Source organism: Wolffia australiana, chromosome 11, assembly GCF_029677425.1.
Source record: "Wolffia australiana isolate 7733 chromosome 11, ASM2967742v1".
NCBI classification, from domain to species: Eukaryota; Viridiplantae; Streptophyta; class Magnoliopsida; order Alismatales; family Araceae; genus Wolffia; species Wolffia australiana.
The window spans coordinates 12,894,377-12,919,639 of record NC_135845.1 but is presented as its reverse complement, the minus strand read 5'-3'; the positions used below and the strand labels follow the sequence as shown (position 1 = coordinate 12,919,639).

Sequence of the window (25,263 nt, the reverse complement as noted above, 5' to 3'; positions counted from 1 at the left end):
TGGAAAATATGTGAATACTTGGGATGACTAAGTAGAAGTCAAACGTAAATACACCGACAGTGATTAATGGTATGCTATTTGGTAATTGACCATTGATCCATTCGTCCATGTATCTATTTAACCATCCATCGACCGACAGTTATGGTTTTGGATTAAGTAAAAATCTTAGTTAATATCAAAGATTAATGCCAAAGAAGTTCATCCATATTCATGACCATATGCTTGTTGGGTGATTGAATATCAAAACTTTCATCCATATACATCTATTCATCACTTTCCATTAGGGTTTAAACTTTGGATATGATGTCAATGAATAGTTAAATCCCTTATTATCATCAGTCATATGTCTGTAACTCAGAAGGGGAAAGCCTTTGCATATCCTTTTCTGTTCTGTCCCACTATGTAGTCTAGTGCAGGTGATTTACTCTAAGTTTACAACCATCATTTAATCATTCCGTCATCCATTCGGTCTTCGACCCTCGGAGGAGCACTCTCTGATGCATGACTGACCTAAATGTCATTCCGTTCCCTCCTGTCCCGTCTGTCCTATTCGGACATCTTAATGCATAATGCAGGTTCTGGTAATAATACAAAATTCAAAAGGGGAACTGGGTTATATATTTGGGCTGGCGATAATCCGAAATTCAAAAGGGGAACAAGGTTATTAATTTGGTCTGGTCTTAATCCAAAATTCAAAAGGGCAACTGGGTTATATATCTGGGATGATGGTAATAAAAAATTTAGAAGGGCAACAAGGTTATAGATTTTGGCTGGTCATAATCCAAAATTCAAAAAGGCCATTAGGTTATATATCTGGGCTGGTGATAATCCAAAATTTAGAAGTGCAACAAGCTTATAGATTTAGGCTGGCGATAATCCAAAATTCAAAAGGGCCATTAGGTTATATATCTGGGCTGGTGATAATCCAAAATTTAGAAGGGCAACAAGGTTATAGATTTAGGCTGGCGATAATTGAAAATTCAAAAAGGGCAACTGGGTTATATATCTGGGAAGGTGATAATCCAAAATTGAGAAGGGCAACAAGGTTATAGATTTAGGCTGGTGATAATCGAAAATTCAAAAGGTCAATTGGGTTATATATCTGGGCTGGTGATAATCCAAAATTTAGAAGGGCAATAAGGTTATAGATTTAGGCTGGCGATAATTGAAAATTCAAAAAGGGCAACTGGGTTATATATCTGGGAAGGCGATAATCCAAAATTGAGAAGGGCAACAAGGTTATAGATTTAGGCTGGCCATAATCGAAAATTCAAAAAGGGGAAACTGGGTTATATATCTGGGAAGGTGACAATCCAAAATTGAGAAGGGCAACAAGGTTATAGATTTAGGCTGGCCATAATCGAAAATTCAAAAAGGGGAAACTGAGTTATATATCTGGGAAGGTGATAATCCAAAATTGAGAAGGGCAATAAGGTTATAGATTTAGGCTGGTGATAATCCAAAATTCAAAAGGGCAACTGGGTTATATACCTGGGATGGTGATAATTCAAAATTTAGAAGGGCAACAAGGTTATAGATTTAGGCTGGCGATAATCCAAAATTCAAAAGTGCCATTAGGTTATATATCTGGGCTGGTGATAATCCAAATTCAAAAGGGGAACAGGGATATTAATTTGGAGTGCTGATAATCTAAAATTTAGAAGGGGAGTAGGCTTATATATTAATGCCGGCCCAAAAGAGAATTTCAGCTACTGGACGGGCTATGAGCCCAGTAAAAGCCCAATAGTACAATAACTGGCCTGAATAATCTTCTTCTCGCGCTACTGCTTTATCTTCTGCTGCTCGAAGCTCGAGCGCGAGGGCGGCAGTTGAGAAGGCGATGACGAAGGGGACGGATCGATTCGCGCAGCAGGTTAAGCAGTTCGTCGATGTGAGAATCAAGGTCTTGCAATCGCGGTATGGTCATGTCGCTCTTGATTTGCTCGAGTTGCCGATCAAGGTAATTCTGTCACCGTTTACTCTCCCCTTCGACATTGCTGGATCCGCACCTCGAGGCTTCGGCATTCCTAAGCTTGTCTCCGACCTCTCGTTCGGCGCTATCTTTGTAAGTCTGTTTTTCTTCTATATATTGTTCTTGGGTGTCTGCTTTGCGGCGGCTTGGCAAATGGCATTTACCTGATGTTAAGTTTTTTTTTTCCCGCTTTGGATGGTTTTAGGCGGTGGCGACTATCGGCACTTATGATATCGCGCTAGAATTGGGAAGAAAAGTACTTTGCCAGAGGTGATATTTGCATTAATTAATTAATTATTTTTTAAATTTCTCGATGTTGTATGCGATGAGTGGCTGTATGGTATCATTCGGGTGGTTTCTTTTTCTGTTCTCCCTATTTTTGTGTTCCACTGAGTCGTTTATTCTCAATTGGTACATTTTTTCTGAAATTTAAAAGTTTTTGGGCATTATATTCCAGTCTTCTCGACGTTTTATTTTTCGTAAAGTCTTTTGGCCTTACGCTCGTTCTACCATGCGCCACCATTTCTATGTGGAATTATGCCAATGGATCGAATAAAGTATTGTTCACGTTCCCCAAACGAACCAATGATTTGTTTTTCTTTTTTAAATTGCCCGATTGGATGATTCTTCCAGTAATTTTGGTCATCTTTTCTGAAAGCAGGAACTGTCGGACGTGCAATGGATGGCAAGCACTGCGGTGTTCTATGTGCAAAGGTTCGGGGAAAGTCCACTATCGATTGAAAAGCTACGGCTTGAAAAGGTACTCCTGACGATTGAAGTTAATGTATTATGTAGGTTTAAATGTTAGAAATGCAATAGTATGCGATGTCTTGGTTTACGTTAATTAATCGAATTGTGGCTTTAGATGAGTTCATTTTCAACTCCAAATAATGGTAACATCCAATTCGTTGGACATATCCGGCATGTCATCATGGACGGCAACAAAAAAGTTAATGATGATTCAGGGGTAGATTTCTCTTGATGAAAAGAAAAGAGTAAACAAATTGTGAGAGTTGTCTCTTGACTATGCGCGTTCTCCTTGTGGTACAGCAATCATGTGGTTTCGGTGAGTCCCATGTCTTGTTCCATCGGTTTTGGATTTCTCCACTTATCTCTCTCTTGGCGTGGAGGTTCTATCAAGATTCATTGCAGCATTATCAGAACATCCATGTATGGGATCAACGTAATGAATTAAGAAGTATTTGGGATCCGCACATTCGGGAAGCATACCCCCCTGTAACTGGGAAGATCAACACACGACTGATATGTTTCCGTGGTTGATTGGTTGATAAACTTCCCAAAAAAATAACAAGTATTCTCATCAACTCCAATGCTTCGCTGTGCCGGCTGTAATTAATGATATCTGCGCGAAGGCCTACTTGTTAGATTTTACATTACTCATGTGACTTCATGACTCAAATGTTGGCCACTGCTGCTATGACTCTACTAGAATAGGGTTATGTTGTAATGCATGTTTTGATACCTCTTCTGAGAGCAAATTACAGGTCTAAGTCAATTTAATCATGTAGCGGCAGCTTCAGGATCTTTGCTGCTTATCCTGTTCAATTAAGGTATTAAGTAAGAACATTGTCGAAATTTTGTGAAATTGTGGAGGGAAAGAGGTGGAAGGATTGAAGGGAGTCTCCCGCACTGCCTCAGGACACGATACTGGGGCTTAAAGCACCATAGCTTTCATTACATATATCTGTCTGAAATAGCTAGATAGGAGGGTTACAATTTTACGTGAAACAACTTAGTAAAGATAGGAATGACTTCTTCCCCTGCCATTTGGCACGGAGGGATCCTTTGGGCCTCATGGCCTATTCTTGACTACTTCAGCACTTGACAAGAGTTCCTGGGAAGACATGGGCAGGAATTAGAATCCATATGATGTGTTGTCTTTCACTAGATGCATAACTTTCACGAAATAAAAATTTCTTAATGATATGGTATCACCTGTCCTTCCTGGGCTCTGGAGAATCTTAGCTGACTGGTATTGTATGTTATCTGAAATTTTTAATAGTTCTTACCTGGGAGAAAAAGCTAATCTGATGGTTCTGTTTGCTGATTAATTAATCCATTCAACTTTGATTAATAGATTCCTTTAAACGTTTTCTGGCTGAAAATATTCAGAGGGGGGAGAGAAAAAAGTGCCCCGCTTGACAGTATTTTCGTTACCTTTGGTCTTGAATATTAAGATCTCCTTCCACCTCTGCAATCTGGTTGGGTTCCCAAATAATAAGACGCCTGGTTTGGCTTTCAATCTGAAATAAAGTGACAAACTTCTTGAGATATCCAGGTAACCTGATGCTTGTTTTTATAATAGAAGGACGCAGGGCGACAATGAAAGGGAAACATAACTGGTATGGTACTGAGTGAATGACTTGGAACTTACAATGTGTTCTGAGGACATCTGTATGGTCTACCAAAATGGTATTACCTATCCTCTTTAAAATTTTGGAAATATTAGCCATGCTCCTTGATTAGGTGGACACATGATATGCAGATCTCTATCAATAAGCACATTCAGATGAATCCAGGAAAGAATTTTCAACTGTGGTCAAACCAAACTCCAAATCGAAGCCAATCCAGGAATAAGATTGGGAAAGACAGAAAGACTTTGAGATAATCAGAAGCTTACTGCTGTTCTGGCCTCCAGTCCCTTCGTCTGCTTCTGTTACCGGAATTTTGAAAAAAATGCCTGATCTTCCTCCGTGTCCCCCTCTGTTAATTTGTATAACGGGGTGTAACATATCTTACCCTCTACTTGTTACTTCAGTTTAACCATCTGTTTCAGGGTGATGAGATGAACTGAATTTTAATGGAGTTCCTTGAAGGCAATTAAAATAATGGGGATTCTTGCTTGGACTGTTAAGGATAACCATGATGGTATCAAAACCTTTGGACATATGTAAACCTTCAATAAAGTCCATTGTTTTTTCATCCCAAATTTGATTTGGAATGAATGGGTAAAGGCTGAAGTAGTCCTGCTAGAGTGAGCGTCGATGATGTCAATAAATAGTTTGGCTGCTATGCCAATATAATTTTTCCTTTAAAGAAAGATAGGAGGGATCACACAAAATCATTAAGTACATAAATGGCCCATACGGCCACCCTGTGCCCTGGTGTTAGGCCCCTAACTAGGCGGCATTCCCTGCCCAGAGGCCTGCGTGCTTATTAGGAGGGCGTGTCCGTGCTTGAGACTCACGATATTTAATGACTGAGTCATCTATGGGTAGCGATGCCCAAACCTGATCTTTCACGCCATCACCCCTGTATGTGGTGATACACTACAGACGGTGTGCGTGCCCGTTCACGCCCAAGGAGGAACGGATGAGGTGAAGTCCGCGTGTGCTGGGCGCGCGGGCCGACAGGTGTGAGCGCGCGCACGTCAAGCGCTGCGTGCCAGCGCCAAACGCCACGCGGAGGCGCCAACGCTACGCGTGAGCGCCAAGTGCCGCGTGGGATGCGCAGGCCGGGCGGTGTGCCGCGGATGCAGCGCACGGAGTTGTGCATGGTGCCGCGCCAGCGGCCGCGCGGGTAGCGCGCGCATTGCGTGTGTGGGGCGCGGTTGGGAGACATCCCACCAGGAGACTAAGGCAAGTGGCACACTGAGAGCGCCGAGGCGGCATGGGGCGTGCGGCGTCCCTGCGGGTAGTGCTGGGCGCAGAGCCCAGCTTGAGGCACCGAATGTTGCGTCGCGCAGACTGCGTGTGAAGGTGTCAGTGCGGATGCTGGTGGCGTGTGTGATAGCCAAGCCAGGGGTGGCGTGTGTGATCGCCACGCCCGCGGGCGTGCGGCACCTGGCCCGGGGGCACATGTGTAGCAGAAGAGCGGCTGTGCGCGCACAGAGCGATGGCCTCAAGGTGGAGAGGCGACACTACCTTGGCGCGATGCACCTCGCCTCGTTCGACGGATTACCCCTCGTCTTCCTCCTTGTAATCGTCCCGACTACGATGTAACCTTTCTATGATAATAATGCAATGACCCTATTCCCAGACGGGGCTGCGTCCCCACCATCTCCTCTAACGCATTTTATGCATCTTACGCAATCGCAAAGACTTCTGCTGCAAGAGATCAAGGCTGCTCAATGTTTTGCTCCGAGCACTGAGGCCGGCACATGTCAGATTCGAGCAAGAGACCTAGCTTGGGATTTGACCGTGTGACACCTGGCAATAGACCTTTAAACCATGTAGAGGTAAACACGCCACTGCTTGTACAACAAGGGCTCTTGATAATTTCCGTCCGTTGAAGATGACTTCATTCCTGTGTAACCATAATACCCAGAACACTGATGGGTCGTCCATTCCCCTCTTGCCCCCTGTGTGCGGCGCCATGTATAAAGTCTAGAAAAGCCCCACAGAGGAGACATCCAACCCTGGGATTGGCTAATGGGTCGACACAGCTTGGGCAAACGAGCCTTGAAGAATAGGTGGCCACTGTCTTCTTCGCCACTTGTGCCCAAAGCACCCCTTTTGTAAAGAAACAAGATGCAATTTCTCCAAATTTGTATCAGATTGTTTTTATAAATTCGTTGGACACAATTAAGCCACGTTTGAGCATGCTCACCATGAAAGCAAGGTAAATCTCCCCTACGGATTATTGAATTATTATCTGGCGATGATTTTGATTGACTTGAACCCTTGCATACTGATAAGTTTTTTAATAGAACTTACCAACGACAGAAATAGAAGGCCATTCACCTTAAAGAAGCATGTGTGTGATACCCGAAATTCACCATGTGCGTGACACATAGGAAGGGCATTATGAATTGTGAGGGTGGGAGTTCACAAAGCAAGATTTAAATTCCTCAGTTCCGGATCTAGAGGAGAGCTGTACTTGGCTGGCTGGGATGCGGGAGCAATCTGCGACCAGAGCGGAGGGATATGACTCGGCTCTCTCTCCAGTTCTTCTCAATTCTTTTCACTCTTCAATTCGTTCTTCCTCTGGAACTTCTTGTGCTTCCTCAGACTCGATCTGTTTTGAGTATTTTCGTGATATTGCTTCAGACCTTTGGTTTTTCATCTGACCTTACTCCAAGCTTCCTAATTTTTGGATGTGGATACTGACAACTGTATCACATACTGAGGCACTTCCTCAGAGGTGGTTTTGAAGCAGTCAGAGAATTACCCAAGTTTAAGCTTCATGGCCTTGAGCTGCTGCTATGTCCTTGATAAAATCTTGACAGTGTCTGGCGTCTCCTTTATCGGCATCTTCTGCAATCTTTGTGATCTCCCACAGCAGAGAAGAAGCACAACCAATTTAAAAAGTGTAGAATTCATTGTTTTTTCAGTAACTGGGGGGCTATTGGAGGGTATTACTTTGTCCTCTTAGCTGATTCTTATTATAACCTACTCTATCATCCTAGCTCGTCTTATTTTTAATTACTCCATCCTCCTAGTTCGTTCTTATTCTTTTACTCCCTGTAACTTCTTCTCCATCTGTGCACTAGCATGGATCAACCTCATGTAACTTAGTGTGATGATGATGCTCACATGCATAATCTCTTATGTTCGTTTGGTTGGATTATATGGATTTCTGATGGCAGTCATATTTTTTTTTCAAATGCTTTGCTTTAAAGGATAGCCAAAAGATAAAAAAGGCGTCCGGAAATTTGAATTTTAATTGGTCGTGTAATTTGTCCCATACTTAACTGGGAGTATTACTCATGGTTTGTATTTCTCGTGCCAAATCAATATTTCTTCCAACACAAATATGAATTGTTTCTTTGATTTTTATTGACGAAAGGCTTGCTTCATTTTATAGTGGCCAGAAACCGACAATTGATCACGTTGCAGAGGCCATTGCTGAAAACAGAGCTGAATTAATGCACCTTCCTTCTTCTCTAGATCCTTCACAACCTTTACCATCTAAAGACTGTCCTAAATGCGATGGATCGGTATGCAAATTTTACTCTTGAGTTTTATTTATTTCCCTGAGTTTCTCGAGGAACTTCTTCCCGGCACGTTCTTTTCTTCTTTATTCTATTTTTGATTACGTTAGACCATTCGCTCATAGAAACATAAGACGCTATGATTTGTGTCTCCCCACTCGTCGAGTCGACTTTACTTTTGTTGCAATTGTGAAATTTTATGTTATCTTATCATTTTCTTTTGGGAGATGTGTCTGAAAGAGTATTTTTCTAGTGACTGGATCCATTTAGTGGTTCGCTATCTGTTTTCTTCTTATTCTATATAAACCACCATTCTGAATTCCTTGTCAATTAGATGTCATCTTTTCATAGAACTGCATATGAAGATACATTCACCAAAGGAGACGCTGAAAATTTCAGTGAAATCTAATAAACTAGTCTCGTCAGAAATAGTTTATCACGCTTTGAAAAGGATCTCCAAAAGAGAGGGTTTATACAATGTCATGTACGTGCAATCTCGTTCTATGTTTCTGAATGTCTTGTGATTATGAGGAAATTCACTTGATGTATAAGAAATCAATGCAAAAATTAGTGAGTTTTCTTTCCCCAAATTCATCGGTTACTTTAATATGATTTATATATCTTATCATTTGGTTGACAAACGAGCTTTTTCTCCAATTTCAGGGTGTGATGAGTTGTCCAACCTGCAAGCATCAATTGCAAGTTCGTATTTCTGCAGATGATGTGAGTTCGCTAACTGTGGGAGGGTTAATGAGATTCACCTCAGTAGTTAACTAAGATGATGACCGCCATGTCTTTTTACTTTCTCATACTCATCTTGTTTTTACCTTTTTTGTATTAGTCTGTATTATTGTCTTGCTGGAACCAGTAGTTTCCTAACTCTTGGAAAATGTGTGGAAATTTAGTGGTAAAATCCATTGAAGGTCAAGAAACTACCTGAGAGAGACCGTTTTGTCGGTCTCTTTAGGGGAATGGATCTTGGAAGGAAGATGGAACAAACCTGATGCAACCGGCCCAGATCAGTGGCTGTGCTCCTTCCAAGGATCTCCCACCCAATCATCGGCAAGTCATTGGGGATGGGCTACATTTTATTTAAATCGAACAATTATTAGGGGAAATACCAAACTACCCTTGACAGTAGTTGGGGATCCTGATGGAACCATGTCAGTGCGAAACTGGGCTCTCTAAACTGAATCCTCTCATAGAGCGATTACGCTCCTTGTTTAATTAGTACTTCTATCATTGGAGTGCGCTTATTAGTTTTTCTTTTGTGATAGCAGCGTTCATGGTGATCGATCCAAATTCTTGATGGTTGTTCATTTGTTCAGAACTGAGAAAATCTTAGGATAGATGTTTAGACAAATTCTCATGGTGAACCAAGATTTTTTGGAACTGTTGAAGGAAACATGCGAGGGGTTAATTCCATGTTCTTCATTTTAACTGGAGAGTATCGGTGCACTAAAACTTTCTAGTTTAATTTGGACTATTTTTTAAATTACGTGGATAGTGAGTCATCTTGTCTGAGTTGCCAGTGTTTGTCTGTAAATTAGTTCCCTTGGCATAACATTCGTTCCCTTGCCTGTAAATTCGTTCCCTTTCCTGTAAAATTAGTTCAGTTGCCTGTAAATTCGTCTGCTGGAGTGAAGGAAATACCATCCTTAAGCATCATTTAACAAATAGTTCTGTTGATTTCTCTACAAATCCTTTGATCTATGCAAATTCACGTTGATGTATACAGATTATGGAGCCGCCATGGAAAGCCTACAATGTCCTAAAGAAGATGGATTATCCTTACGAGGTGATAGAATCATACATAGCATTCATCTTACCTTATGATTTATATCATTTTGTTTATCTTTTACTTTTTTTTAACTATATTTTCCCTTTCCCATCATCTTGTGACTGAAGTTGTCACCAGACGCTTTCCTTAGTTGATTTCTTTTACTTAGGCTGTGTACCCACTTACTGTATAAAGTCCCTAATGAGATCCATTTACATTGGAACCATCATACAGGGGCCTTCAGGACCCAAACCAATGTAACCTTGTATAAACACTGGGCAACTCAATGTGAATGGTGGCAAGGACTTCTTTTTGTTTTGTCTATTCTTGTTGGCAGTTAGGGTTATGACAGGTAGCCCAAGGGGAAGTAGGAGGAACAAGAAAGATAACATGGTATCAGAGACACTTGAGGTGTGACGTCAGATGTGCTCTGCAAACCTATGTCATCTATCAGAATCTCTACAAATCGTCTTTGTCTTGTTCCACGCAGCCAGTATCATGGCAGTGTAGGCTTTACCAAGGGAGAATGGTTGGGGACCCAAAAACAAGAACCTGTTTAATGAAGATGATTTCAGGATTGAATCTATTAAGAGGAAGTCTGGGCTTCTCCAAATTGAAGATGATCCTGGAGATGCTATGATAGTTGGAAGGCCTGAGCCTACAAAACAGATTAAGAAATAGACAGTAGGAGATGAACCTGAGAAGCTGAAGCAGATTATAATTCTGCATTCCAGAATTGGGCGCCCGTCTTTTGATCACTTTGGGAACACTGTTCCCATTTTTTGGTAAAAAAAGTGGGGTATCAAGCTTGTCTGTCATGCATGTCAGTTTGGAAAACACAAATGAGCTTCTTTTTCAGGTATCAGCGAGCAAAGTCATCCACTATTTGACCTGGTCCATTGTGATTTTTTGGGGGCCTTGTAGAACCCCTTCTGTTTCTGGCAAGGAATGATCCTTAATCCATATTGACAACTGTGCAAGATTGCATGGGTCCACTTAGATAAGCATCAGTCAGAGGCATCCAAAATCATTCAGGACTTGTGTTTTATGATAAAGAATTTGTATAGTGTCACCATCAAGAAATTGAGATCTGAGAATACAAAATATTGTTTCGACAATACATTGGGCATGTTTTTCTGGGATCAAGGTATTCTCCATGAGGCATCATGTGGAAAAACTCCCCAACAAAATGTGGTTTGGGATAAAAAGACTTGGTATGTTGTGGACACTACTGGGACATTGCTCTTCTAGGGTCGGGTTCCCAGTCAATTCTGGGCTGGTGCACTCTTGTCGACTGTGTATTTTTAATCAATCAGCTTCCTTTCAAGAAGTTAGAATGTCAGAGTCCTATTGAGCTGATGTCAAAGCACTTTCCAGAGGTGAAGGTGAGTTTTCGATTCGATTGAGGGTCTCTGGATGTATGGGCTTCGTACCCATTCAAAATCCTGGGGGCAAGCTCAATCCAAGATCAGTCTAGTATATCTTTCTAGGGTGTTCTGCTACCCGGAAGGGTCACTAGTGTTACAATCTGAGTATGAAGACGTTCTTTATTTCAGCAGATGTGACTTTTCATGAAGAGCAGATGTATTACTCCTCACTAAGTGAAGCTAGGGAAGAGAAGTCGAAGTCCATCCAAGGAATCCTGGAGATTATGCTGGCAAGAAGTGGTGAAGGGGAAGAAGTATCCAAACTTCATGAAAAAGATGAAAGTCAACCAGTACGTGACTCGGTTGAGGAGAGTCTGATGTCAAAGGAATCTCAGGTATCATTGGAAGAGCCTATCAATGCTCATGGAAGAAATGAAAATTCAGAGGACCCTCTGCAAACTTTCCTGAATCTGACGCAGAAGCAGAAGCCCCTGTTATTTAAAAAGAGAGACAAGTAGAAGATGATCTACAGGATGACATTTACCCAAGGAGGGAGGTACCCTGTATTGTATGTCGTTAATTATGATTTCTCTAGGATGTCTCGGCCTCCTTTCCAAAATAAACAATGAAGTTATACCAAACACCAGGGAAGAAGCAATGAAAGACCCCAGATGGAAGAAGGAGATGGAAGCACTGACGAATAATAACACATGGGAGGTGGTACCAGCTCCATGTGGCTGGATCAAAACGGGTTGTAGGTGTGTATACACCATCAGATATAACTCCAATGGGTCAGGCAAGAGATGTAATGCTATACCTGTAGCCAAAGAGTATAGGCAATCATATGCGATAGATTATAAAGTGACATTTGCCCATGTGGCCAAGTCAAATACTGTATGTATACTGATGGCCGTGGCTGAAAAATTGAGATTGCGGATACATCAGTTCGATGTAAAAAAGGCATTTCTCTGTGGTGATTATGTGGAGATATTTATGGATTTACACCCGGATATGGAGTTAAAAAGGGGAAAAAGAAGGTATGCCTTTTAACAAAGACCTTATTGTATTGAAGCTATCATGTCGAGCATGGTTTGGGAGATTCTCTCTATGAAGGAGATGGGATACAGACATAGCGACTGGGACCATACCTTATTCTTTAAGCTTTCTACCTCAGGGTGAGTTGTTCACTTAATGCCGATAATGGAGGATCAATTATGGCAGGAGGTTGACATGGGGTATTTCTCCTTTGGGGGAAGCCTTGTTACTTAGAGAAGCAAAAAGCATGATGTATTTTCAAGATTGAGTGCTGAAGACAAGTTCAGAGCACTGGCTAAGGGCATATGGGATGCTCTGTGGATTAAAGGGGCCCTTGAGGATGTTAAAGCTTTTGCAAGAAAGGTCAGCTATGCTGTATTTTGACGGCAAATTGGAAATCAATATTGCACAGTCCCATACAAGATAATCATACAAAGCATATCAAGAAGAAAATTGATTAAGGCATTATCTAGGTGAGTATGTTCAACAAACTTATCTGGTGTCAGTTATCCCCTCTCTACAGGACTACGAAGAATAACAATCCACTGGCTGACAAGCAGCCGGGGCATGAAGAATATCTCCCAGCTTGAAGAGGGATACCAGGAGGCGCTGTCCTTAGTTTATTTCTTTTAATAAAGCTTGTATTCCACTTATTGTATGAATGCCCTTATGAGTCTGTGGAGATCAGATCCATCATACCAGGGCCTCCAAGACCCTACCCTATGTAACCAAGTATAAATACTGGGCAACTGATAAGGTCCTAACGAGGGCTTATCATTATAAGATATGTAGAAGAAATGGCGGCTCACGTAGGGGACATGCATTGGAGAATTCAATTGCTTGAAGGTGGAAAAGATAGAAGCTATAATTTAAGGGTTCGCATTAGGAAGGATGGCCTATGGTACTTTCTTGAAATTCAGTTGGGGACGGGAGATTCTCTTGCCCCCTGAGGAAGATAGGAGAAGCCAATCTGGCCTATCCATTGATCCGCCGGTAGAGGGAAAAGCCAATCCGTCCTATCCATTGATCTGCCTATAGAAGGAGAAGCTGATGAGGCTTGTCCATTGATCTGCCGGTAGAGGAAGAAGACAATCGGTCATATCCATTGATCTGCATATAGAAGGAGAATCGGATGAGGTTTGTCCATTGATCTGCCGGTAGAGGATGAAGCCAATCGGTCATATCCATTGATCTGCATATAGAAGGAGAAGCTGATGAGGCTTATCCATTGATCTGCCGGTAGAAGGAGAAGCCAATCAGGCCTATCTGTCAACCTGTTGGTTGAATCATGCCGATCCAGCTCAGTTATCATCTTTGGGAAGCAATGACCGACCTGGTTTCCTCTTGTTCTTCTTTTTGAGTGTGTTTTTGTCTCAGTTTCGAGTTCCTTCTTCTGCCCACTGTAAACAAGGTATTGGATTAATTAAAAAAAAAAACCAAGGCACTGGGTTGCTATTTCGTACAATACTTTCTAATTTCGATCCATTGCTAGTCTTTTTGCTTTTTCTCTTCTTTTTGGAAAAATTCTTCTCCCCTCCTGTTTCATCCAAATAAACATTGAGAATCGTAACGGCAACCCTAGTTGAATGGTGACGAGGTACTCTTTTTGCTTTGTCTCTTCTTTTTGGCGGAAAAGGGTTACAGCAGGTGGTCCAACGGGAAACAAGAGGAACAGGAAGGATAACAAATCCCTATTATGGATATTTTAATTATTAAAAATGGCACGACCCATCCATATTGGCTTTAAATATGAATTGAACGGCAGATTATTATGAATCGTACATGTTCTCTGCTCTTCAGAATAGTTAGGATTTTATTTCTCAAAACTCTGCACACTTAGTAGGTCATGTCACGTTATTTTTAACTTCCTTACGAAACCTGAATTGGTTTTTGAGTGTTGTCTTCATTTTCAATAGAAGAGATTGGTTTGTGACTTTGTGTTTGCTTTCAGCTGTTGATGTCTTTCCCTCCCTTATGCGGACATAGGTTTCCTCTCATTTTTTTGGCTCTCTTCCTTTCTAATCTTCTGTTCATGAATACTTTTTTTTCTCCTTTGTGTGTGAGCTCAGATAAGATTTTGTTTCTATGTTTGCCGAGTATTTTCAGATCCATTTTTATATGCATGACACCTTCGTTTACATTGCTTTTATTGTAATTTCATTTGCGTTTTATATATATTTTTCTGAAATATAAATTATTTCCATTTTATATGCATGACACCTTCAACGAAGATTACTTATATTACTTCTAGACAATCGTATGCATTGTGAAAATTATTTGCGAATTTAAGCCCTTTTATGGTGTTGGAAGCCCTGACCTCCATTTTATGGTGTTGGAAGCACCATCGATTCTTGGTGAGCGCAGGTTAAGGCATCAGAAGATGAATGAGAGAGTAGGCAAGAGAAAATACGGAGGAAAGAGAGCTTTGGTATCAACAATATTTTCCCCGTTCACTCTTGAGGAGGGAGAGTCTCCCTTTTATAGCTTACATATCGGGTTCGGATCTTAAGATCCAATACCCTGTTACTTACAATGGTTAAAAAATGAAACAGACTTTACAAAGAGGATATAGACGAAATACAAGAATTGGGGTGGGGAGTAAAAACATAACAAAATATAAAACAAGTATCTGACTTCAAACATGTGGTACTGAAGGCTCTATTCATCGAGATAGTTATCACGTGGGCATCTCTTGGGGTGTCATTTCATAATCAATCAAGTACTTAATAACACACTGTAAAAGCAAAGTTGCCATAGTGTTCTATATCCTTGCTCATTGGCTGTAAAAAACTAACTTTTTAGCCTTTTGTAGTTCATCTAGGTAAGACTGCTTTTATATGAAAGGGCCGATTTGACTTGGACATTTTATTCCTGCAGAATATTACAAATAGCATGAGGGACCCAAAAATCGCTGCATTTTGGTTGCTTACGATGCCCCAAGTTGTGGGTGGCTTTAATTATGATGAAGAAGTTAAGCAGAAAATATGGTGGGCTTATAAGGTTTGAGGGTCTTGCTTCTACACTCGTCTGTTGTGCCGTTGGCTGGTTTTCGATTTCAAAATTTTGATGTCAAGGTTGTATCTTTCATTCAATTAAATACCTATCAACTTATAGCAATAATCATTTGCGATCATGCCTGAACCAGTTAGTTTACTTATGGTTTCAGCCATATTTGATACATTTATAATAGGTGGTTGAATTATTAATTAGTGAATTAATCAAAGATATTTATGTCACCTAGTCTAGTGATATTATAGTTTGCTAGGGTGAAACCCAATTGAGCGGGTATAGATTGGCTGGAGTTGGAATCACGGTGATGAATTCGATGGGATTGTAAGGTCGGGTTAATGTGATATATTTGGCGAAAAACGTTTCATTCTGAAATCACCGCCTTAGATATTGAACGCAGTGGTACCCAGATGGAATAAATACAGTGAATTCGATTGTTATTTTCTGGCGATCTTGTCTATCTTGTCCTCTTTCGTAGTTTTATTAAGACTTATTTTGCGTATTGTCTGGACTGATAATCTTTTAAAATAGTCGGTTCTGGCAAGGAGGTCTTTTTGGAGAACAAGATCAATAATACTGTAGAAAAGACACTTGATTCTGACACTTACGGCTATGAAAATCTGTCAGGAAAAAGTTTTATGAAAGTTAAATGTTGAAACATTTATTTATGTAACTCAGCATATGGCTTGGGCTGATTTTCTAATGATTATCATGACCTTAGTGTTTGTTGCCATTCAATATGTTTATTTTGAAGCACAGCTGTTGACCTTCTTTCTGTTATCAAGGAATCAATGCGTTATGACCAACTTCGGGACGTGGTAGCCCAGCGGAAACCTGGTTGGGAGCACCTACAGTCTGTAAGTATCGATATATCATCATTGTACAAATTATTTTTCTAGACCTACTTTTTAGAGCCATGAGAGCAAACTGGACAGCTATAACATCTTATATTTTGAAGCCTAATGTCAATGTTGGCAACGGCATGAATTGAAATGTTGATCATCATATTGTTTCTGCGAACTGAGATATTAAGATATATTACTGTTTTTTCTTGTTTAGATTTTGATTCCTTGGAGGAATTTCTTTAGTAAATTACATGTTTCTGTATTGCTCTTGTCCTTCAAGCTAAAGCTTACCTACTAGTAGCAATTCAATTTCTGATTACACTGCCACAAGTCATCATGGGTTTGATATTTTGTTTCGTTAGCTCACTGTTTTTTTTTATGAAAAAAATTATAGGTGTCCACGCATATTCTTCTGGAATTCTCGATTCTCATTAGGGAAACGATAGGATCTTCAACCCATCTAGGGGTAGTCTCGTCGTATTAGCCCATAAGGGCATTTTAGTCATTTTCGCTAGTGTGTAATTCCTTTAAATACTGATGCCCTCCCTTTAGGAGGGTAGCCAAGAAGTATGAAGTAAGGTCTCTTGTCTCCCCTCTCCAAGTCTGGGTCCTCTCTCCCGCTCTATGATCCCCATTCTCGTGATCGTCTCTACCTCTCTGCATCTTCAGGCGGCTCGTCCTCGGTCGATCCCTTCAACTTGGCCCCTCCCCGACCATTCCTGTTCTCTTCTTCACCCTGGGAACTCTCCTTATCCTCAAATAACATCGGAGGCAATATGTCCTTAGTCGGGACCGTATCAGATTTAATGCCTAATATTCTCTTGTGTGAAAGCACGTAGGAAGCCTGGTTACTGATTGATATTGTTCATGCTGATGAGGTGTAATGATTATAGTCATAATTAAAATTACTTGCAGATAATCTTTTATGGTCCGTTTTGGATTTTAAAAGATGTATGAAAGGGAAAAGAGAGAAAAAAGGGGGTTAAATGAGATAGATTCAGGAAGATTGAAGAGGTACCTGGAATTTTTAATTGGAAAACTCATCTCTCTTTCCCAGTAGATTTAAGCTCTGTTGTTATGGTCTATAAAGTCTCTAATCTAAATGTCAATAATGGCCCATCGGCGTTCAGGACCATTACAAACTTCGTTTGTACCTCTGAGATTACAATGGTAGTCCTTACATGTAAGCCTGACTTTAAGTGGATCTCACAAGAGACAGAATTAAATATCAGTCCATTTATTTAGATTTCTTATCCATTTATTTGTCTTAGCTCTTTTTAAGATTTATGCTGCGATGTTTAGCTGCTTGGGAATGTTAAAGTCGTTATAATAAAAATAATAATGAAAACGTGTGACTTCCAAGTACCTTCTGATCCACGATAGTATGCAATGCGGGTTTAACAAGACGAAAAATGATGGCTTGGAAGTAAAAAAAATGTTCCATCTATCCAGATCTTTTGTATTGGTTAGGGTTTTTCACGTCCAGGGTTGGGGTTGGGTGGTAGGGTTTGGGTTGGCCAGTTGACTCAACCCAAAGTCAAGTGGACCCTTAATTCACCTGATCCTTGACCTGGCCACTTGATGAGGTCAGTTCTGGTTAGGTAGGCCAACCCTACCTAAGGTTGTCTGAATGGCCTACCTGTCCTCTGGGTAGGGTGAGATCAAGTAGTTTTGTAATGTAACTACTTATACATTTTTTATTGCATGAGTGGGTGGGTAACTGATAAGGTTCCTTATGGACCTATCATAGTTCAAAGAGAAGGTGATGACATCACACTCGCTCATCCTGACTGGCATATGCCTACTTTAAATAAAGACTGGAAGCAAGAAGTGCCTTATATAAATAACATCTGGAGCTATTCAAAAGGATCAATTCAATCTTCAAGATAGGCGTAGCTGACTCCTGGTGAGGCGAAGAGATACTCCCAACCCTGGACGAGCGAGATCTGATTTGACATGACCTTGGCATCTACTGTGAGGAGACTGATTCGGTTTCCTCTCACTATCTCTATCTTCTGTACTCTCGTTCTGTACTCTTGGTCGCATTCTGCATCTCAACCTGTCGCTTTCTCACCTTCCCTTCTTGATACTCTCGAGAAAGGGATTTTCTTGGAGAACTACTGTTTGTGGAATCTATTGTGGACGGATCAACTCGGTTATTCATTGATTCTTGGTTCAAGTATTAGGATTGTATGAATAACCTAACTCCAACCGCCAATGCAGCTGACCCAAATGAATAAATGGGCTTCCTGTGCCAACCAGGTTGGGTAACCCAACCATTGGTACTAGCAGGCCCGATTGGCTGGGCTGGGTTGGCCTAGCTGACCCAACCTCCGGAACCTAATGTTGATTTTTCCCTGTATTTGTGTGTGACAAGAATCAAAATACAATGGAGGATTCGTACACCAAAATAGACATCCAAAATGACACGAAGTCCACTTGAGCCAAAGAGAGATGTTGGTTAGGCAGGGAGAGAGAGGGATAATGAAGACTAGATGAGGTAGAGAGGAAGGGATGAGAGAGATACGTGTGAGGGCTGTCCTCAGGCACTCTGCGGAGATGCTGCTGTTAAGTTGATGAGGGACCCCACTCTCCTGATCAATCCTTGATGCTGTCTCAGTTGTTGCAATGCCTATTTCGGCGTTGCAGCCCCCCTCTCCCTTTTTTATGCTTGTACTGGTCCGGTCTGGGCCGGTTCTACCATCATGGTGCCCTTGTGACTGTTACCCTATTTGCCCGATCCGTGGGAAAACCATATTTTGGACCCATTGGCTACTATTGCTTTGGTAATGACATAACATTAACAGAAATATGTTATACTGATAATTTTTCGTTTTTACAGGTACTCAGTTCCATAGATCCTGTCCGTGCTAGGGACGATCCAGTTATTATTAAAAACGTGCCGCATTATAGGGCCAAGAAATCATTGGAGGCAGAAGTCATGAAGCTAGAGGTTCCACGGCGACCTCTGAATTGGGGGGTAAGAATTCAATGTTGTTATCTCTTTCTTTTTATGAGAATTATAGATTTTTAATGGGTTTTGTGAATTTCTTTTTCTAAACCCTATGATAGCTGTTTACATTATTGTCTCCTTTCCTTTTTTCTTTTCTTCTTTCTATTATTAGCTCCTTTCTATTATTAGCCCATTAAGGGCCCTTTCTATTATTAGCCCATTAGGGCTCCCTATAAAACCCCTTGTAATCTCTTTGTTTGGGTATCAAGAATTGTTCTTTCTTCTTGTCTTCATGGTATCAGAGCCTTAACCCTAACCCTAATCCGGGTTCCTGGGCTCGACCGTAGCTCCGATCTCTGGCGTTTCTACATTCGCCACGATCTTGAGCTCCTTCTCCTTCCGGTTGGCTACCTGCTCCTGGCGGCGCAGCTTCTTTCCGGCCACATTTCCGGCTTCCCGCACCGCGCTCCCTCCTCGGCTGTGCTTCTCTCTCGGCAGCGTACGCTTCCCTCTCGACCGCGCGCTCTCCTCTCGGTCACGGCCGCGCTCCCTCCTCGACTCTTCAGCCGCGCACACAGCCAATAGCCGCGGGCGTTCCTGCAGCCGTGTGCTCCTCGTGCGACACTTCATTCTGTGATCAAGATGACGGAGCCTGTATCGGTTTCTGGTGTGACGCCAGCATCGACGCCACCCAGTGCGGGTCAAACGTCAAATGCTTCGGAGGCACCTCTTGAGTCGGGGAATTGGTTGGCTTCACCTGGACCGTTTTCTCTGCCTCGGATGCCTCCAGATGGGATGTTCACCGGCTTTAACCTTCTTCAGTGGCAGCAATATGTCCAGATTACTCTCAAGGGACGACTGATGCGTCATTTACTTGAAGAAGGGCCTTCCAAGACAGACTCCAAGTACTATGACTGGCTAGACGTTGAAGGGGTGGTCCATCGATGGTTTTTGGATAGTATTTCACCGAGTATCAAGGGTGAATTTCTGTCTCTTGAGTCTGCCCGGGCCGTGTGGGAAGCGGCCCTTGACAGCCACTCCAAGAAAAAAAATATTGCCACACTGTATGAGCTAGTGCATCGGGCCGCCAATCTGCGTCAAGGAGACAGGACGATCATGGAGTACAGCACAGAACTCATTTCTCTGTGGAATGAGATTGATCACTACATGCCTCCGGACCCTCACTCGGTGGATCGCAAGTACACTCTTCAACTTCGGGTTTTTCAGTTCCTTATAGGACTTAACCCTGAATATGAAGCAGTACGGGCTCAGCTTATACACCGGGAGAAAGAGCTTTCCTTCAAGGATGCGCTTCGCAGCGTGAGAATTGAAGAATCTCGCTTTCAGCAGTCCCAGACCCCGGCTTCTGCACTTGTAGCACATTCGTCTTCCTCCACGCGCTCCTTGGTGACGACCACATCGACTGGAGCAGGAGCTTCGTCTCGTGGTCCATCTACTCGGACTGAGGAATCCTCCAAAGGTGATCCTTCCCTTTTCTGCAATTACTGCAAAAAGCGGGGTCACTCCAAGGAGACGTGCTTTAAGCTTCAACGGAAGCGAACACAACAGAGCAATCTCGCTACGGTTGCACCTTCTGTCAACCAAGTACCGATGCCTGGTCAAGTGCCTCTGTCCTATGGTCTTCTTCCAAGTGGAGCGTCTTCGGCGAGTGCTTCTCTTCCCGGCTTTACACCTCAAGAAGTGGAACGTCTTCGGCGATTGCTTGACCCTCCAGTCGTGGGCTCGTGCTCTCTAGCTAACGCGGGTATGTCCACCATTCCTTCTCCTCCTCCTTCACCATCTCCGTCATCATCATCATCCACTTGGCTTCTTGACTCTGGTGCCACTGCCCACATGACACCCAATCCTAGAGCTTTTGTGACCTATGAACCCGTTTCCGGCTCCTCCAAAGTTAAAACAGCTTCCGGTGATCTTCTCACTGTGGCTGGGATTGGTCGTGTGTCTCTCTCTCCTTCGATGAACCTCACTAAAGTCCTTCATGTTCCACGGCTTGCTCATCATCTTCTTTCTTTATGCCGCCTTGTTCGTGATCTGAACCAAGATCTTACATTCACTCCAAATACCTGTTTTTATCGTTATAAGGTGTCGGGGAGGACGATTTCCATTGCTGAGGAGCATGAGGGTCTCTATCTTGTTCGATCTCCCTTGTCTCCCCTCGCTGTTGCTGCCGCTGCAGTTCCCCTTTCGGCGTCTCATGAGCGTTTGTGGCTTCTCCATCGACGCCTCGGCCATCCATCCTTTGCTACTCTTTATCGTTTATTTCCAAAACTTTTCCAAGGCCACTCTGTGGACCGCTTTGTTTGTGATGCTTGTCGAATTGCTAAACATCATCGTACTACGTATCCTATTTCTTCTTCCCATTTGATGTCAAGAATGCTTTTCTTCATGGTGATTTGACTGAGGAGATCTATATGGCCTTACCTCCTGGATATGCCTCCTTAGTGCCATCTACTCCGAGTTCAGTTGTTTGTCGCCTGAAGAAAGCGCTGTACGGTTTGAAGCAATCTCCTCGTGCTTGGTTTGGCCGTTTCACCATGGCCATGAAGAACCGGGGATACCGTCAGTGTAATGGAGATCACACGCTTTTCTACCGTCATTCCACGTCCGGGGGAGTGGCTATTCTTCTCGTGTACGTGGATGACATTATCATCACGGGTGATGATACGGAGTCCATTACTCAGCTGGCTATGTATCTGTCGTCGGACTTTGCCATACGTCATCTTGGCCCATTACGATATTTTCTTGGTATTGAGGTGGCTTATTCTTCGAGTGGGATTTTCATCTGTCAGCGGAAATATACAGTGGATCTTCTTTGCGAGCTGGGAAAGGAAGACTCCAAGCCTATTTCGACACCGATTGATGTGAGTCATCGACTTGGTGCGGATGAGAATGAAGATCCGGCTGAGCCCGGACAATATCGAAGACTTGTGGGCAAACTGCTCTATCTCACCCACACCCGTCCCGACATTGCATATACAGTGGGTGTTCTAAGTCAGTTTATGCAGAACCCTCGAATGAGTCATCTTCATGCTGCCCATCGCCTCCTCCGTTTCTTGAAGGGCACCATTGGCCGTGGATTAATGTTTCGTCGTCACAGTGGTCTGCGTCTAGAAGTTTACACTGATGCCGATTATACAGGATCTGTGGTTGATCGTCGGTCGACCTCTAGGTACTGCACCTTCTTGGTAGGCAATCTTATTACTTGGAGGAGTAAGAAACAGAAAGTGGTCTCTCGATCAAGTGCTGAAGCGGAGTTCCGTGCCCTTGCGCATGGCCTTTGTGAAGCACTTTGGATTACCCAACTGCTTCGTGAACTAAGGTGTCCGGTTTCTTCCCCTGTTCAGCTGTTCTGTGACAACAAATCGGCTATCAGCATTGCTCATGATCCCGTCCAGCATGATCGTACAAAACACATTGAGATCGATCGACATTTCATTAAAGAGAAGCTTGAGTCGGGAAATTTCTGCACGCCATATGTTCCGTCAGCTGAACAGCTTGCAGACATCTTCACCAAAGGGCTTCATGCCCCTCGGTTTGAGGAGCTCTGTTCCAAGCTGGGTGTGGAAAACATCCACGCTCCAGCTTGAGGGGGAGTGTTGACATTATTGTCTCCTTTCCTTTTTTCTTTTCTTCTTTCTATTATTAGCTCCTTTCTATTATTAGCCCATTAAGGGCCCTTTCTATTATTAGCCCATTCGGGCTCCCTATAAAACCCCTTGTAATCTCTTTGTTTGGGTATCAAGAATTGTTCTTTCTTCTTGTCTTCAATAGCAATTTTGGTGCTTCATTAATTTGACTAAAATTTTCTATTCGAAAGAAACAAAATGCTAATAAGTTGTTGTTGACCCAATAATTTACGAACACGTTTGAATTTCTTCAAGACATGTTCTTTTTGATTGATATCTTGGAAATTCCAAAATTTGCTCTGCAGGAACTGGACCTTCCTGTTAGCACATCTTCATGGACCAAGGAGGAACTAGAGGATCCAAAAAAGCTTTTGGAAATGACGACTCTTCTAAGCGCTCAGAAAGAAATGGCAGATAGGATCTTAGATGCCCAGTGGGAGGCTAAGTGGCGCCAAGACAAAGTTCGTATTTTATACTCAAAACAAATTGACATATTTTTTTATATCTTTACGTTCAAAGTAATGATTTATTTCTCGTAGCCATTATAACCTAACTTTTTAACTGTTTTCTTTGGGTTCTTGAAAAGTGCAAAATATGCATATCTAATTGTTTGGGAGAATGATTTTTTGTTACGCGATTTCAGCTGAATGAAATGCTTGAAGAGAAGGTGCGGCCATACATGCAGAACATGGGCAACACACTTCCTGATTCTGTGATTAGAAAGTCCAACAACGCAGAACTCAAGGTTCCTCTTCAAACTTGACCATCTTTATTTTCTTGTTCAGTTTTGGTATTTTTCCTATTCAGCCCTTTATTTGATTGCTTTGAGTTTTGCATAAAAAAGAAAACCTTTAGTTTGTAGAACCTTGAATTTACAATGGGAAATAAAAATATGGTATTTTTCCATTCAGCCCTTTTTTGATTTCTGACTTTTGCATAAAAAATAACCCATTACTTCTGTAAAACATCAAATTTACGATATGAAATCAAAATGTGATATTTTTTCCTAGTCAGCCCTTTGGATTTCCTTGAGTTTTGGATAGAAAATGAAAACCCTTACTTTTTAAAGCATAGGATTTATCATAGGAATTCAAATTTTGGTGTTTTCCCATTCGGCCCTTTTGATTTCCTTGATTTTAGCTAAAAACCGAAAACCTTTAATTTTGGAAAACATTGGATTTACCTTAGGAAATCAAATTTTAATATTTCCTGTTCCGCCCTTCTTATTTTCTTGATGTTATTATAAAAAGAAAAGCCTTACTTTTGTGAAACCTGGAACTTACTGCAAGAAATCAAGACTTGGTATTCTCCCATTCAGCCCTTTTGATTTGGTTTCATAAAAAGGGAAGCTTTACTTTTGTATAACCTCGAATTACAACAGGAAATCAAAATTTTCTATTTTCCCATTCAGCCCTTTTGATTTCCTTGATTTTATCATAAACGAAAGTTTTAGTTCTGTATAACATCGAATATAAAAGAGGAAAAAAAAAAATTTCTTCTCCTATTTAGCTCTTTGATTTTCTTGTTATTGGCATAATAAAGAAAAAAAACCACTTTTACCAAAACATCGAATATATGACAGGAAATCAAGTATCATTATTTTCCTATTTTCGCCTTTTGATTTTATTGACTCTAGCATAAAATGAAAAGCTTTATTTTGTTAGATATCAGATTTACAATAGGAAATTTTAGTTTTGTAGAGTTTTTGAGAAAGCTATAAATAACATTTTTTATTCAGAAAAAGGCGAGGAGAAGATGGTGGTTTTTTTGATGAGCGAGCTTTGTCTGCAGAATTGCGCAATTCTGGTAAATTTTGTCTGTTCTCACGTCATCTTAACTATGTATTCTTCTATTCCTTTCCCCATCTTGTTTGTCAGACATCTATCAATCTTGGAGCAAATCATTCAAGTTCGATGGCAATTTTTTTATTCCATTGCATTCACTAGAACACAATGGGAATATTTTACTGACTTGATCAAATTTTTTTAATGAGGAAATTCTCAGTCATCGATACTTGATCCTCCCTGAATAAATTATTGGTTCGTTTGGGAGATTAAAAACCCAAATAAAAAAGGAAATGGTGGATGCATTATTTTTTATTTTCTTGTCTGTGCATGTGGTAGATTTTAGGCTTTGGTTGGAGTAGTTACATATTCTTTCAATGTTTCTGTCGATAAGGTGGACCTTGGTTGTAATTCTTCACATGCAGATAGTGAATCTCTCTCTGAGGGCATGACACATAACTAGTTGATCAGTGTGTGAATATGAACTTTAGTTGACTTCTAGTATGATTATCAAATGAATCATACTGTGTTATCAACATTTGTTGTTTATTCAGTGATTTCTTATGAAATCAAGAAATAAGATGAGGTAAGAGAGAAGAAGAGAGAACGATAGGTGAACAAACCCTTTACAAGTTCCCAATCAGCAGTTCTTACCCTCATGACAGCCGGATACCGCTACTTGTTCCATAAACTACAAAGTGATCATTCGTCAAAAGTTTCCCTACTAATGGCTTTACAAGGGGTATACATAACCCTAAGATTCCCAACAATCGGTTATTTAATGACAGGCCTTCTATGATGTGTTCTTATCAGGACTCTTAACACCAGCCAATTTATTATAGATCATTTCCATTGGGTATTAATTTAGATTTCTTCAAAACATCCTAACTTGGATGTTTCAGGTGATGAATACTTCACCGGCCAGAACGTTTTAGAAGTATTTTTTCCCTTATCTCAGGAACAGTGACATTCATATTC

General features: G+C 41.5%; 1 protein-coding gene across 1 annotated transcript; it reads left to right on the top strand.

Annotated features, from left to right (window-relative positions):
• The first annotated feature begins 1,790 nt into the window (after positions 1–1,790).
• EMB2737 (embryo defective 2737) lies at positions 1,791–24,434 on the top strand. Its single transcript, XM_078582659.1, has 12 exons — positions 1,791–2,065; positions 2,178–2,242; positions 2,634–2,732; positions 7,739–7,871; positions 8,529–8,588; positions 9,604–9,663; positions 14,925–15,047; positions 15,842–15,913; positions 18,744–18,881; positions 22,807–22,962; positions 23,145–23,246; positions 24,240–24,434. The coding sequence occupies exons 1-12, from the start codon at positions 1,841–1,843 to the stop codon at positions 24,270–24,272; spliced, it is 1,266 nt and encodes a 421-aa protein (XP_078438785.1). The 5' UTR covers positions 1,791–1,840; the 3' UTR covers positions 24,273–24,434.
• The last annotated feature ends 829 nt before the right edge of the window (positions 24,435–25,263 follow it).